This window comes from Oryctolagus cuniculus, chromosome 5 (genome assembly GCF_964237555.1).
Source record: "Oryctolagus cuniculus chromosome 5, mOryCun1.1, whole genome shotgun sequence".
NCBI lineage: Eukaryota > Metazoa > Chordata > Mammalia > Lagomorpha > Leporidae > Oryctolagus > Oryctolagus cuniculus.
Window position 1 is genome coordinate 139742959 of NC_091436.1, and position 14414 is coordinate 139757372.

The 14414-nt window shown below is 60.0% G+C and overlaps 2 protein-coding genes across 7 annotated transcripts; both read left to right on the forward strand.

Moving 5' to 3' along the window:
* The first annotated feature begins 1530 nt into the window (after positions 1–1530).
* NRM (nurim) lies at positions 1531–4171 on the forward strand. The gene is made up of 4 exons (XM_002714334.5): positions 1531–1820; positions 2285–2481; positions 3026–3202; positions 3476–4171. Exons 1-4 carry the CDS (start codon positions 1688–1690, stop codon positions 3755–3757), a joined length of 789 nt encoding a protein of 262 aa, XP_002714380.1. The 5' UTR covers positions 1531–1687; the 3' UTR covers positions 3758–4171.
* PPP1R18 (protein phosphatase 1 regulatory subunit 18) lies at positions 4011–14291 on the forward strand. 6 transcript variants are annotated; one of them, XM_070074275.1, is made up of 4 exons: positions 4011–4390; positions 6007–7624; positions 12416–12614; positions 13445–14291. In XM_070074275.1, the coding sequence occupies exons 1-4, from the start codon at positions 4011–4013 to the stop codon at positions 13462–13464; spliced, it is 2217 nt and encodes a 738-aa protein (XP_069930376.1). In that variant the 3' UTR covers positions 13465–14291. The 6 variants fall into 6 exon arrangements, with proteins under 6 accessions (XP_069930376.1, XP_069930377.1, XP_069930381.1 ...); XM_070074276.1 differs by having other exon boundaries at positions 6028–7624; XM_070074280.1 differs by lacking the exon at positions 4011–4390 and adding an exon at positions 4597–4702 and having other exon boundaries at positions 6028–7624.
* The last annotated feature ends 123 nt before the right edge of the window (positions 14292–14414 follow it).

A 14414-nucleotide genomic window follows, 5' to 3' on the forward strand; every position in this document is an offset into this window, starting at 1 on the left:
GGACAGATGGAAGACAGGAACCTGGAACTCCACCCAAGTCTCCCACATGGTGGCAGGGGCCCAAGCACTTGGGCTATCTTTTGTTTCTTTCCCAGGTACATTAGCAGGAATCCGGATTGGAACTGGAGCAGTCAAGATTGAAACCAAAGCTTGAGACCAGTGCTGTGATGTAGTGGGTAAAGCTACCTCCTGCAGTGCTGGCATCCCATATGGGTACCAGTTCAAGTCCCGGCTGCTCTGCTTCCAATCCGGCTCTCTGCTGTGGCCTGAGAAAGCAGCAGAAGATGGCCCAAGTTCTTGGGCCCCTGCACCCGTGTGGGAGACTCAGAAGAAGCTCCTGGCTCCTGCCTTCTGCCTGGCCCAGCTCTGGCTGTTGCAGACATTTGGGGAGTGAACCAACAGATGGAAGATCTCTGTGTGTCTCTCCTCTCTCTGTATCTCTGCCTTTAAAATAAATAAATCTTAAAAATAAAAAAAAAAATGCCTGAGTCCCAGGTCTGTGTCATGGCACAGAGGTTTAAGTCACCACTCACAACACCAACATCCTACATCACAATACCAACTCGAGTCCTGGCTGCTCCACTTCTGGTCCAGCTCCCTGCTGATGCGCCTGGGAAAGCAATGAAAGATGGCCCAAGTACGTGGGCCCCTGCCACTCATAGGAGACCTGTACACAAGCAGGCTCCTGGCTTCAGCTTGGCGCAACCCTGGCTGCTGCAGCCATTTGGGGAGTGAACCAGTATGGAAGATTTCTCTAATTGCCTTTCAAGTAAATAAATGTTAAAAAAAAAAAAATGCCCACATTGGAGGTTCTGGGTTTGATCTGTCCTCTGGCTTCCACTTTCCTGTTAACAAAGTCCCTGGGAGGCGGCTATAGTTCAAGGGATTGGATTCTTACCACCCACTTGGCAAGAGTCTTGGCTGTATTGGGTTCCCAGCTGCTGGCTTGAGACCGGACCTTGGTGTGAGCATGTGGAGGGTGAGCCAGCCCAAAGGAGCTCTCTAATAAATAAAGACTGATTTAGAAAACCGAAGCTTTCAAGCACAAATACTTGAACATCCAATTTTTTTTCTCGTTTCTCTATATTTACAAATAGATCACCTTCAACCATTAATACAAACGTTTCTGTATTGGAGTTCGCTGTCGTTCTTAGCAAGTAGAGATGCAGGAACTCAGCTCCACAGGAAGTTACAGAATAGGCACCACTCTGCGGCCACTTTTTAAAGATCTAACACGGCGTCCGTCAGACACAGGTGGTCGGAGCTGCGGGCGCTCGGCCTGGATCACCGGCCTGCTCATTCCCCGTACATTACCGAGAGTTAACTCAGCCTCGTTACCTCCGGCTGCGGTTTCCTAGCCACGCTTCAGTTACAAGCGGGGCTCATAGTCTTCCGCTTCCACAAGAACCTGCAAGAGGAGACACTGTCTGCACTTCGCAAGGGAGCAGTCCACGCCCACGGCTGCACAGCCGCTGCCCTGACACCTCTTGACGGTTCTAAGCTTCCCTTTTGTGACGCTCGACACAGGAATCCCAGCCACCGCTCGGGTAGGGAAAGAGCGTGGCGCGCGGAGCCCGGGCGGCGGCGCGCGGGAGCCCCGCCTCGCCGGGCGGGACCCTGGGGAGGCGGGGCGTGCGGCCGCGGGAATCCCAAACCCACCTCTTTCCCTGCCCCTCCGTCCCTCGCCATGGCCCCTGCGCTGCTGCTGATCCCTGCAGCCCTCGCCTCTTTCATCCTGGCCTTTGGCACCGGAGTGGAGTTCGTGCGCTTTACCTCTCTTCGGCCACTTCTCGGAGGCGTCCCCGAGCCTGGTGGTCCGGGTGAGCGGGAGGGGTCGAGGGGCCAGGGGGGTGGAGCCGGAGGAGAGGGCGCGGGGGCGGGGCTTGCAGACAAATAACCAGGGAAGTCCCTGAGAGGGAACCCCGACCGAGACTGCCGGACTGAGGGACCCAGGGCTGAATTGGCAACGTGAGGACTAGCGATTTGGAGAGGCCAGAGGGTGAGGACGCGGGGAAGGAAAGGGCCGTCGACAGAGTCTCCTAAGGAACGTGTTGTGTGGAGAGGACAATGGAGAGTGTTAAAAAGAAGAAGCACTTGCAGAAGAAGTTAGAGGCAATGGAGCAGTGGCCTCCCCTGCCCTGCTTGTCCAGCTGCCCAGCGTGCGTGTTCCGTGAATGCTCTCCCGCACCCTAGGCGTGCGAGGAGAAGCGAGGACTGGAAAAGGGAGATGGAACATGCCTTCCATCTTCTTGACATTTTGTCCCTTTCCCTCGCCTCCCTCCAGATGTCCGCCAGGGATGGCTGGCAGCTCTGCAGGACCGCAGTGTCCTTGCCTCCCTGGCCTGGGACCTGGGGCTTCTGCTCCTATTTGTTGCACAGCACAGCCTCATGGCTGCCGAGACAGTGAAGACGTGGACCACCCGGTACTTTGGGGTCCTGCAGAGGTCCCTGTACGTGGCATGCACTGCCCTGGCTTTGCAGGTAGGAGCCCTGGAGCTGAGTCCCCAGGGGAGACAGAGCATGTGCGGGAGACTCCCTGGACTGGAGGGGCAACACGTGGTTCCGCAGACTGAGAAGCAAGGGTGTTCAGGAGTTGAGTCTCACAGTCTGTTCCTCCCCAGCACATATTCTACTTTGTATCAAGACGGGTGTACCAGTTGCTCCCTAGCACAGTAGGTACATTCTCAGCTTTGCAACTTTGCTCAGTGCCACTGCATTCAACAGCACCATTTCCCTGGCCCTCAGTTGCTCTCCGACTCCTCACTGAGGGCCGGCATGGGCTGCACCGGGTGCCTACCTCTCAGTTCATCCCAGCCCTTCTGTGGGGCCGCAGGCAAGAGATGAGTCATCTGCGCGTCCTGGGACCCCAACCCAGCACTCTCCCCGTGGTGAATGCTTGTTGGTGATGCTCATGAGAGAGGCAGGGGGAGTTGCAGGCCTTGGGGTGGGGACAACCTCTGGGCCTGGGTCTCTCAAGAGTGGGCCAGGTGGGCTGTCAGATCCCCAGCCCGTCACCCTTATTCAGGTGGTAATGCGGTACTGGGAGCCGGTACCCAGAGGCCCTGTGTTATGGGAGGCTCGCGCGGAGCCCTGGGCCACCTGGGTGCCCCTCCTCTGCTTTGTGCTGCACGTCATCTCCTGGCTCCTCATCTTCAGCATCCTTCTCGTCTTTGACTACGCCGAGCTCATGGGCCTCAAACAGGTAAGGCTCTGCGACCCCTCGCCGAGACCCCGACCCTCTCTAGGACTACCCCCTTTCCTTCCAAGGACTCCCCTCCCCCTCCCACACTCTTCTAGGCTTTCTACTGCCCCCTCCTCCCTTTAGTCCTCCTTTACCCTTGGTGAGAGCCACGGGTCTCCTGGGACCTGAGATGAGGGTCAAGGGCCCAAGTCCCAGAATGGGGGATTCCTGGAGGTGGAGTCCAGGTTGGAAACCAGGCTTCGCCATGGTTCTAAGATGTCCTCCCTCTCCCAGGTGTACTACCACGTGCTGGGGCTGGGCGAGCCTCTGGCCCTGAAGTCCCCCCGGGCTCTCCGCCTCTTCGCTCACCTGCGCCACCCAGTGTGTGTGGAGCTGCTGACCGTGCTGTGGGCGGTGCCCACCCTGGGCACTGACCGTCTCCTCCTCGCTCTCCTCCTTACCCTTTACCTGGGGCTGGCTCACGGGCTTGACCAGCAAGACCTCCGCTACCTGCGGGCTCAGCTACAGCGGAAACTCCACCTGCTCTCCCGGCCCCAGGAGGAGGCGGCAGAGTGAGGAGCTAACTCTGGTTCCAAGCCCTGTACTTCCTCTCCCCCTCGAGTTCCAAACTCCTTAACCTCCAGGCCTTAGCTGCTGAATTCAGTCCAGAGACCCGAGGCCAAGCGTGAAGGGGGATGTCCCTTCCACTGCTTGGGACTTATTCCCTGGGTCCTAAATTCTGAGTTGCAGCCACTAGACTCCAAAGTCTGATTGTCACCAGCTAGCAAGAGGGGGCATAGAACTCATCTGTCTGCTCACAGGTTACAGCATGAGCTGTGCACCTCCCCCCCCCCAGCAGCCTCCTCACATGGGAAGGGTCTGCCCTGACCACTCCCCTGAAACTGTTATTTTCTTCTCCACCTCTCACTTCCACTCCAAAAGCTCGATGTGCACTCCGTGGAAAATAAAATTCAGCCTGTGTTTTGTTCATACGCAGTCTGTCAGCGAACAGCGTCTCAGCTGTAGGGCTGAGTGTGGGAAGCGGGAGCATCGAAATCAAGTGTGGGCAGTCACCGCGCCCTCTGGTGACCGCCCGACTGCGGCCACTCCTCGCGGGCCCGCCCCCACTTTCCTGAAGCGGGCCAGTCGGCTTCCTCCGAATCCTCCAGTTTCCCCGCGCCACACCCGGGGACCCCCGGGGGAGACAAGGTGAAGCTAAAAGGGTGGGGGGCAGCACTAAGGGCAGCGAAGCCTCCAAGGCCATTGGCCTCTGGGCGCCCGTCTTCCCGTCCCCACAGCCTGGCGACCGCCCTCGACCCCGCAGTAACAAAGGCTGGCCCGGGAAGGCAAAAGCGTGGGGCGGAGCGGCGAGGGATGGGAAGGGCGGGCTCGGTCGGAGCAGCTGCAGCTTCCTCCCCTAGTCCCTCGAGGGGCCTGAGTCACTGGCCGCCGCCCTGGTCCGCGAGCTGGGGGCGGGGGTCTGGAAACCCTGGTTCTTCAGGGCGGACGGGCAGGGAGCGGGTGAGGGTCCCTGGGGGTGCCGGGAAAAGAGGGGAGTCCCGGAGCTCATTCCGCGCGGCGGTGGGGGGCGAGGCCCCGCCCCCTCCCGGGCTCCGCCCTGCGCCCCCTTCCCTCTCCTCATTGTCCTTAGACAAAGCGGTCGCCGCCCCCCGGCCGGCCCCCTCGTCTGTCTCCGTCCCTCCTCCCCTGCTCCCTCTCTCCCTCCTCCTCTTCCCACCTCCCCACCCCCCCAGCCTCCGGATCTCCCTGGATCCCTCTCTCCTCCTCTTCCTCTCTCCGGACGCCTGGCTCCTCCGCACCCCGCCCCCGAGGGCCCCGCGGCGCGTGAGTTGACCTGGGGGCTCCGGCTCGGGGAGGGGGTGTCCCCGCGCTTCCGACCCCGCTGTCGCCCGGGGCTGGGACCTGGGGCCGTCCCTGGTCTTTGTGCCGAGACTGTGTCTGTGCAGTCTGAGCGGGTGGCAAGGGCCGGTTCTGTCAGGGGCCCGGGGCAGCGGGCTCGCCGGCCCCCGGGGAAGAAGCGTGGAGCTGGCCCTCAGTGCGCCAAGGGGCCCGGGGCGCAGCCGCCGGGTGTGGTGACGGGACCAGGAGGGGTGGACGCTGGGGTTCTGGGAACGGACTGGCAGCACGACAGCCGGGTTCCAAAAGTCCCCGGGGAGGGTATTTCCCCTGACCCGCCTCGGAGGGGGGGTGCGGGTCGGGGGTGGGGGCGGGGGGCCCAGAGGCGTGGCCCGCGCGCGGCTGGAAGTGGAGCCCGGACTTGTGCGGCCCGCGCCGAGTCGCGCCCGGCTGCCGCCGCCGCCGCCGTGCTCCGTCCCCTGCTGCCCCCCATCTCCCCCTCTCCCCTCGACCTCTGCGCTCTGCGCCCCTCCTCACCTCTCCGGCATCCCCTGGGTCCCGCGCCCCCTACTCTCTGGCGGGAATCCCTGCCCTTCCGTTCCCCTTCTCACCTCCCTCCGGGCTGTCCCAGCGGGCATCCTCGCCTGAGCCCGGCCCCCGCTCACCCCAAGCCCACGTTTCTCTCACTTCCCTCACGCCAGCTTCTCTCTTCAGCCTTCTCTGTCCTCTTCGCAAACACCCGTTGACTCCGTGCTGCCAAATCTGGCTCCTGCCTCAGCCCTGAATCTGGACTCCTACTCCCACATCACTGCTACCCCGAACTTGGCCTTCTGAGGTTCCTCCATTCTCTCCTCTCCCCTTTCCTTCGTCCTCATCCTCAGCTCCTCTGCCCTCCATTTCCTCTCCCCACCCGGAGCCTCACCCCCTGGGCCTCCCTGGAGCCCCTCCTTCCTGTTCTCTGCCCCCAGCGCTCCTTACCCTCACTTCAGGAGGACCATGGCCACCATCCCAGACTGGAAGCTGCAGCTGCTAGCCCGGCGCCGGCAAGAGGAGGCAGCGGTTCGCGGCCGGGAGAAGGCAGAGCGGGATCGCCTGTCCCAGATGCCAGCCTGGAAGCGGGGGCTTCTGGAGCGCCGTCGGGCCAAGCTTGGCCTATCCCCAGGGGAGCCCAGCCCAGTGCCTGGGACTGCAGAGGCTGGACCTCCAGACCCAGATGAGTCGGCTGTCCTTTTGGAAGCCATCGGGCCAGTGCACCAGAACCGATTTATCCGGCAGGAGCGGCAGCAGCAGCAGCAGCGGAGTGAAGAGCTGCTTTTGGAGAGAAAGCCTGGGCTGCTGGAGCCTCGGGATCGGAGACCCAGCCCTGGGGAGATGCGGGATCTCAGCCCCAAGGGCAGAGAGTGCCGAGAAGAGAGACTAAGCCCCAGGGAGAGGAGGCTGGGGCCAGGGGGAGCCCAAGAGTCCAGCCCCAGGACTTTGGAAACTCGGGACTGCAGGCCAAGCCCAGGAGAGGTGGGAGACAGGAGCTCCCGGCCCTCTGAGGCTCAGAGATGCAGGCTGAGTCCAGGAGAAGCCCCAGAGTGGAGCCCGCGACAAGCAGAGCCTCAGGAGCAAAGCCCCAGGAGGAAAGAGGTGGTGGCAAGCAGGTTGAGCCCAGGGGAGTCTGGTGTCCCCAAGTCGGGGTTGACGGAGGCCCATAAGTGGAGGCCTGACGCGGGAGAGCCCCAGGAGCAGAGCTTGGTACAGCTGGAGACACTCGAGTCCAGGCTGAGCCCGGGAGGAGAAGGAAACGTCTGCGCCGAGGAGCGTGGGAGAGAGGAAAAGGGGACGGCCCCAGCAGAGACGGCAGGGCTGACGGACGTCCTGACCCATGGTGCTCAGGACCACAGCCCCAGGGGCTCGGAGGCAGCAGAACAGAGGCCCAGCCCAGTGGAAGATGGCCTGAGGAGCTCCAGGCCGACAGACGGGTGCAAATGGACCCTGAACTCCGGAAAGGCTCGAGAGTGGACACCCAGGGACGCAGAGACTCAGCCTCACAAAGCAGAACCTCCAGAGTCTGTCGAGAGGCGTCTGGGGCCTCCTAGTACAGGGGCTGGAGAAGCCGAGGCAGCAGAGGAGGAGGCGGGGGCTCAGGGCAGGCCTCTGAGAGCCCCGCAGAACCTCCGCTCTGCACCCTCCCCCCTCCCACCAGAGGACGCTGGGACTGCCGGCCCGAGACTGCAGGAAGAGGAAGCAGTGGGACTCCGGCCCCCACCAGCAGCCCCTCTGTCTCCCCCACCCCCAGCCCCTGCTGCTCCCCAGCCCTCTGGGGACCCCCTCATGAGCCGACTGTTCTATGGGGTGAAGGCCGGGCCAGGGGTGGGGGCCCCCCGCCGCAGTGGACACACCTTCACCGTCAACCCCCGGCGGTCTTTGCCCCCGGCCACCCCCGCCGCTCCGGCTGCCCCAGCCCCGGCTGATGCTGCGGTCCCTGGGGCTGGGAAGAAGCGGTACCCGACAGCCGAGGAGATCTTGGTTCTGGGGGGCTACCTCCGTCTCAGCCGCAGCTGCCTTGCCAAGGGGTCCCCCGAAAGACAACACAAACAGGTAGGGGAGCAGCCCGGCCAGACTTCTGGGCCACCCACCTGTCAGTTCCCTGGGTTTTCTGGAATCTGGGCTTGCTTTTTATACCCGCCGTGTTGCTCTGTTCCCTCTCCCGTCGTCCCTGCCACCACCCTTCGTTCTGGAGCCCTGCTTTTCCATTCATTTCGGAGCCCCAGGGACCAGCCCAGCAGTGCTGCTGTCTCTGGGTGTGTCTCCCAGGGTGTGCCCAGCCTGCTCATTCTCCCTTGCCTCCGGCTGAGTCTCACTCCCACCCCACCCCCCTTTGCTTTCCTTCCTTTGCTCTGAGCTGGGACCCACCCCGGCCCATCTGGTGGGAGAGATGTGGGCCCGAGCTTGCAAGATCGAGGTGATCGGGCTGACAGCACTTAGAGCTCTCAAAGAGAGAGGGGGGCAGCAAATATCGGCAGGGAGTCCGGTTTGGGTTCTGGAAGAAGCGGCAGGGAGGAGTGGAGAGGAAGCTCTTATGGCTTTGAGGGCCAGGGAGCCAGAGCCTGGCGGGCGAGGGGATGGGGCAGGGCCTGCTGCGGAGCAGAGAGAAGAAAGCTTTGGAACCCCAAGTGTGCCCCGTGGGAGAGAAGCACACAGAGGCCATTTGAAGTGGGTGACCTCGGGGTTGCATACCCCCCAGCTGGGCCACTGCCTCAGACAGTACTCCCTTCTCTCGGGACAAGAACAGCCTTTTCCTCTTCCAAAATACCCCCACCCCCCCACCCCCTGTCCTTCCTCCCTGAGCTGCCCCTCCCTCTCCAGAACTGGCTCAGCAGTAGCTTTTCCCCCCTCTCTTCCTGCCACCCTGGCCTCCCCCTCACCGCCACCCCAACAGCGGTAGAAAGAGAAGTGCATCTGGGCCCCAGGGTACAGCAGCAGGTGGGGGCTGAGACTGGCAGCGGGTCTGAGGTTGGACTGAGGCTGGGACACACAGGGGAAGTGGCAGCAGCCAGGCTGACTTCTCCCCCTGGCCGTGGCCCAACGCCTGCCCTGGGCACATCAGTTTCCAGTTTGAAAATCCCTAGGGAGCAGTCCCACACTTGACCTTGCAAGCAGACGTCTTTCCACTCCCAGCCTGGGAAGCCCCGTACCCGGCTCCTTCGGCGTGTCATGGCCTCAGATGTGTTGTCTTGGGTCCCCATTGTTGGTGGGAAGCCGCAGGGACCAAAGACCTGGCTTAAGCTTGGAGGTCATTTGGTCACTTTGCATCTTCAGCTGCCTCTGCGAGTTTACCTTGAACCCTCTGTCTGCTTCCAGCCCCTTTCCCTTGGAGCTGGGCAGAGGCAAAGGAGGGAGGTCTGGAAATTCTGCCTGGGTGTGGTGTTCAGAAAACTCACTTCCCCCTGAGGTTTGCTCGTCCTTTGGGGAACCAGCGGAGGGAGGCATGAAGCGTTGGGGCTTAAAGCCCAGGGAGCATCCAAGGGGAGCCGGGAACTAACAACTGGGCAGGGCCAGTGCTGGTGACCATACCCAGGTCAGGGAGTAGGGCAGCCGGAAGCAGATCGCCCAAACAGGAAACCTGGGGTGGGGGCCGGAAAGCTGGTGGGGCTGAGTGGGCCCTGGGCCTGCCAGAACTGTGCTCAGGATGTGGTGAGAGAATAAGGAAGCAGCCCGCTGGGGTGCAGTGGGGGCGGGGAAGAGGCAGCTCACCCTCTGCCCAGCCTCAGGCCTTCTCCTCTCCCTCAGCGCCTGCTCAGCAGGGGCGGGTGTGTCCTGGCCCAGCTCAGCCCCACCCACCCTGGCTCAGCGAAAGGACGACCCTGCCACCCTACCCCACCCTGCCTTCCTGGAATAACTGCCGTTTGCAGGCTAATTCCATCAAATTGATCCCTGCTACCAGCGGAGATGCCAGCCCTGCCACTCACTGGAGCCCAGGATATGGGCTGTGGCTGGTGCCTTCCCCGGAGGCCCCGCCCTTCTCCGGCCCCCTGGGTGACCTTATATAGCAGATGAGAGAGAAGCCAGTGAGTCACCCCCCACTCCCCCCCCACTCTCATGCAGACTCTGCATTCCTGAGACGCCCAGTCAGAAGTGGAGGGGGTAGTGGAGAGAGGCAGAGTTGGGGGAGACTCAGGGCAAATAGAATGCAGAATAAAACTACAGAGGTGGTCTTCCCAAAAGAGGCTCTGAAGAGGAAACAAATGGATTCCTAGAAATTTGGGTAAACCCGCTAGCAACAGAATCCAGGAGCCACAGACCAGAGACTGGCTTGTAAGCAATGTAGTTGCTGTCACTTGATTCTACATGGCATCAGGGCCACCTGTATACCCCTACCTGGCCCCCCAGCCTCGGTCCTGTGTTGGGACCTCATCTGAGGTCGGAGATAGCTGAACCTCCGCATTCCGAGACTTCCATCAACAGCAGATACCCACATAGTAAGTGCAGTTGGCCCTCGCTGTGCATGGCGTCCACACACAGAGGACAGGAAGTATTTGGAAAAAACAAAAAGTCACATGTGTGCTAACCACGTGCATCCTCTTTATCTTGTTGTTACCCCCTAAACAACACTGGAACATTCACTGTCATAGCATTTACACAGTATTCAATGTTGGAAGGCACCTAGATGTGATTTAAAGTACATGAAAGGATGTGTGTCGGTTCTCTGTGCCATTTTCTTTTCTTTTTTTTTTTTTTAAGATTTATTTTAGGCAGGTGCTGTGGCTCACTAGGCTAATCCTCCACCTGTGGCACCAGCACCCCGGGTTCTAGTCCCGGTCGGGGCGCCGGATTCTGTCCCTGTTGCTCCTCTTCCAGGCCAGCTCTCTGCTATGGCCCGGGAGTGCAGTGGAGGATGACCCAAGTGCTTGGGCCCTGCGCCTGCGTGGGAGACCAGGAGAAGCACCTGGCTTCGGATCGGCACAGCGTGCTGGCCGCAGTGGCCATTGGGGGGTGAACCAACAGAAAAGGAAGACCTTTCTCTCTGTCTCTCTCTCTCATTGTCCACTCTGCCTGTCAAAAAAAAAAAAAAAAAAAAAGAGAGAGAGAGAGAGAGAGACTTGAACATCTGCGAATTTTGGTGTCCAAGGGGGATGGTCCTGGAACCAATCCCCATGGGTCCCCAGGGATAATTGTATGTCCTCTAGTAGGCTGGAGGATGGTTATTATGAGAAGAAAATATAGAACAAGCAAGGAGATGGTGCTATGGCATAGCAGGCTAAGCCTTTACCTGTGGTGCCAGCATCCCATATGGGCGCCGGTTCAAGTCCCAGCAGCTCCACTTCTGATCCAGCTCTCTGCTGTGGCTTGGGAAAGCAGTAGAAAATGGCCCAAGTGCTTGGGCCCCTGCACCCATGTGGGAGACCTGGAGGAAGCTCCAGGCTCCTGGCCTTGGATTGGCCTAGCTCCGGCCATTGTGGCCATTTGGAGAGTGAACCAGTGGATGGAAGATCTCTATCTCTCTGTCTCTGTAACTCTTTCAAATAAATAAATTAAAAAACAAACAAACAAACAAACAAAAAAACAGACAAGTGCCATTTAGAGGGTCAGGAAGTAAGGAAGTAAACCTGACAGCTTCAGAATAGGTCAACCAGGAGGTAGGAGCTAGGGATCCCTGGGGTTAGCTGGGAGAGAAGTGTTCCAGGCAGGGGCAGCAGCTGGGGTGAACCGCCCGATTGGGCTTGGAGGAAATCTGGCCAGTTAGGACGAATGGCATATTGTTCCAGCTCTGGCTGTGTCCTGAATGACATAGGGAGCCACTGCAGGATCTGAAGCCAAGCAGTGAGTTCCACATCCAGTCCCTGAGCTCCAGCTTTTCATGGGGACACAGGTGTCATCCTCAGCAGCCGCCTGTTCCGCCACCATCCTGGCTTCTCGCAGGGGCTCAGAAATGCAGGGCCCCAGCCCAGAGCGTCCCAGGTACACAGCAGGAAGGCCCAAGTGCATCGTGGGGACCTTTCCAGGCAGTTCACATGGAATCCTCCTGTTTGTCCCCCTAATCCCTCTGGCTCCTGGCGTTAATCCGCCCTCCCTCTCCCCCTGAGCTGCTCTAGAGGGCAAAGGGGCGGGTGGAAAGCGTGGAGGCCAGCTGGGGCAGCCTGTTCTTGGGACAGCGTATCTATGACGGATTTTCTGCCCCCTCGGGTCTGTCCCGCTGGCACACTCTCCACCCCCACGCTGTTTGTGTGGACTTTGCTCTCTGCCCCAGCTGCGCCTTTCAGGGACTCCCCTGTGTGCTGGGGAAGTTTCTCTTGGTTCCTCCGGGCCTTCCTCTTGGCCTTGTCCCTTCCCAGGCCCTGACCCTCTGCTGTGGGTCTATTGCAGCTACAGGAGATGAGTGACAGGAGTGAGATAAGGCATAGGTGCAGGGTCCTGGGTGTCCTGGGGGACAGCAAGAGGCAGAGGATGTGGAAATCAATGTCTTTGTCCCTTACTTTTGCTTGGGACTCTCCCCAGCTGGCTATTTTCTGCCTGACCAACTCAGATCTCACCTCCCCCGGGAAGCTTCCTGGATTGCTCCCCGGGAAGCCCAAAGACTCAGTTCTGATCATTGGATTTACATCCATGTGTTTTAATTTCATTTTACCCCTCCGACTCCACGTCCAAGAGCAGAGGCCTTGGTCCTATATTATTCCCTTCAGTCTCCCAGGCCCTGCCAAAGCCTGGACCAAAGTCTGATGATGGAAGGGGGAGAATCCAGGATTGAGACTCGGTGTGGAAAGGACAGGGATGCGGGGTGGGGGGAGCCAGTGGGGAAGTCAGGGGAAGTCCAGTCTGTGCTCCCTCCTCCACCTGTCCCCAGCCTGCTTTCTGTGCTGACCCTCCCATCCCCTCCCCTCCCACCCACAGCTCAAGATCTCCTTCAGCGAGACGGCCCTGGAGACCACGTACCAATACCCCTCGGAGAGTTCGGTACTGGAGGAGCTGGGCCCGGAGCCTGAGGCCCCCAGTGCCCCCAGCCCCGCGGCGGCGCCAGCGGACGACGAAGAGGAGGAGGAGGAGCTGCTGCTGCTGCAGCCTGGGCTCCGCACCAAGGCCCTGATAGTGGGTAAGCAGAGGCGCCTCTGGCCCGAGCGCGCCCCCTGGTGTCGGAGCGGGCGCTGCAGGCCCGGAGGAAGCTGGGAGTCTCACGTGGTCGCCTGGAGGGGGCTCTGGGCCAACCTGCGGGTTACACGGATGCAGGAACCCAGGTCCTGGGAAGTGATGTGTGCATTGAGTCTCCCGCTGCCACAGCCAGGGCTGCTTCTGAGCACTCAGTCTGGTTTAAAACACAGGGCTTGGGATGGGCCTTGCGGTACAGCCGGTTAAGCTGCTGAGAGTCCTTGTTCCAGTCCCAGCTACTCCACTTCCTATCCAGCTTCCTACTACTGCACCTGGGAGGCAGCGCATGATGGCCCAAGTATGTGGGCTGTGGGAGACTGGGATGAAGATCCTGACCCTGGCTTCAGCCCAGTCCACTGGATGTAAGACTCTCTCTCTCTCTCTCTCTTTCTCTCTCTCTCTCTCTCTGTCACTCTGCCTTTAAGAATAAAAATAAAGCACAAGGGTTGGGTCCGTGAGGTCTGAGTTTGAATCCCAGCTTGTGTTACTTGTGGTGTGACCTCAGAGAAACCAGCCAACCTCTGGCCTCCGCTTGCTACTTATGGAATGGAGTTAGTGGTCGCCTCCTGCTGGAGTTGTCGAAGGGGTTAAGTAATTTTTGTGAACACCTGGAACCACAGCTTGAATGGCAAACCTCTCGCGCGGTGATGGTGAGAATAGATGTTATAAGAGTGCCTGGCATTGTGACACGGCGAGTTAAGCTGCTGGTTGGGACACTCAATGTCCCATATCCGCATTCACTCATTCTCTCTCCTTATTGTACCCTCTGTGCCACAGATGAGTCGTGCCGGCGGTGACCCTCTTCTGACACAGGGACCTACCTCCCTCCTTCCCAGAACTGAAGATCCTGGAGCCAGAAGACTCAGAGCAGACCCTTCTGAAAATGAGCCTTTCCCATCTGGTTTCTGGGAGTAGAACCACTTGCTCCATTTCCACCCTAATCCAAGGTCCCTGGTGTGGGTGGGACAACCATGCAGGTGCATCCTGGGTGGCGGGCACCAGCTCACTGCAAGGTGGAGATGGAGCACCCCCCCGTCTCCATGGCAGGGTACACTCTCCCCACAGCCTTCCCCGACTCCCCACCTCTCCCTGGAGACTCAGGATTTAAGCACTCATCCCCCCACCCCCTGCCCGGGAGGCCTCCACCCCTTCCATGGCCAGGCACGTCCCCCTCCTGTGCCCCCAGGTTGCTGCCCCTTTGTTTACAGCTCCTGCCTCCTCTCCTGGCCACAGCCTGGTTTACAAAGCCCACCAGCTCCCAGCCCCACCTGCCAAAGTCCTGAGTTTACAAGCCACGCCTACTTCCCTGTCTGTGTGGCATCCTCTGGCCCATCCCCTTCAGTCATTTCCTTGGGAGTGGCCTGGGGATGCGGCTTCCTGCACTCTTCGCTCAGTATTACTGTGTCTCGGTTTTCCCCGGAGGGGAGGCTGGGAATCTTTTTAACTCTGTACCCCGAGAGAGTTATTTAATTCTGTCCCTTCTAGTGGGTCCCAGCTGAGCTGAGTTGCGGTGGTGTGAGGTGACCAGGGGGACACCTCACCTCTCCGCTCCCACTGCGCCTCTTCATCCTGGTTGGTTGGTTTGTTTTTTTAACTTTCTGTAATAAACTGGAGCGCTCTCCAACTTGCCTGCTGCTTCCATCGTATAAAGTCCACGTGAGGGGAGGCTGGGGGTGTGGGGGGAATGGTGAACCTCAGCTCTGCCATGAGCAGATGGCTCTGGGAAGCCACGCGTGGGTTTCCCAAA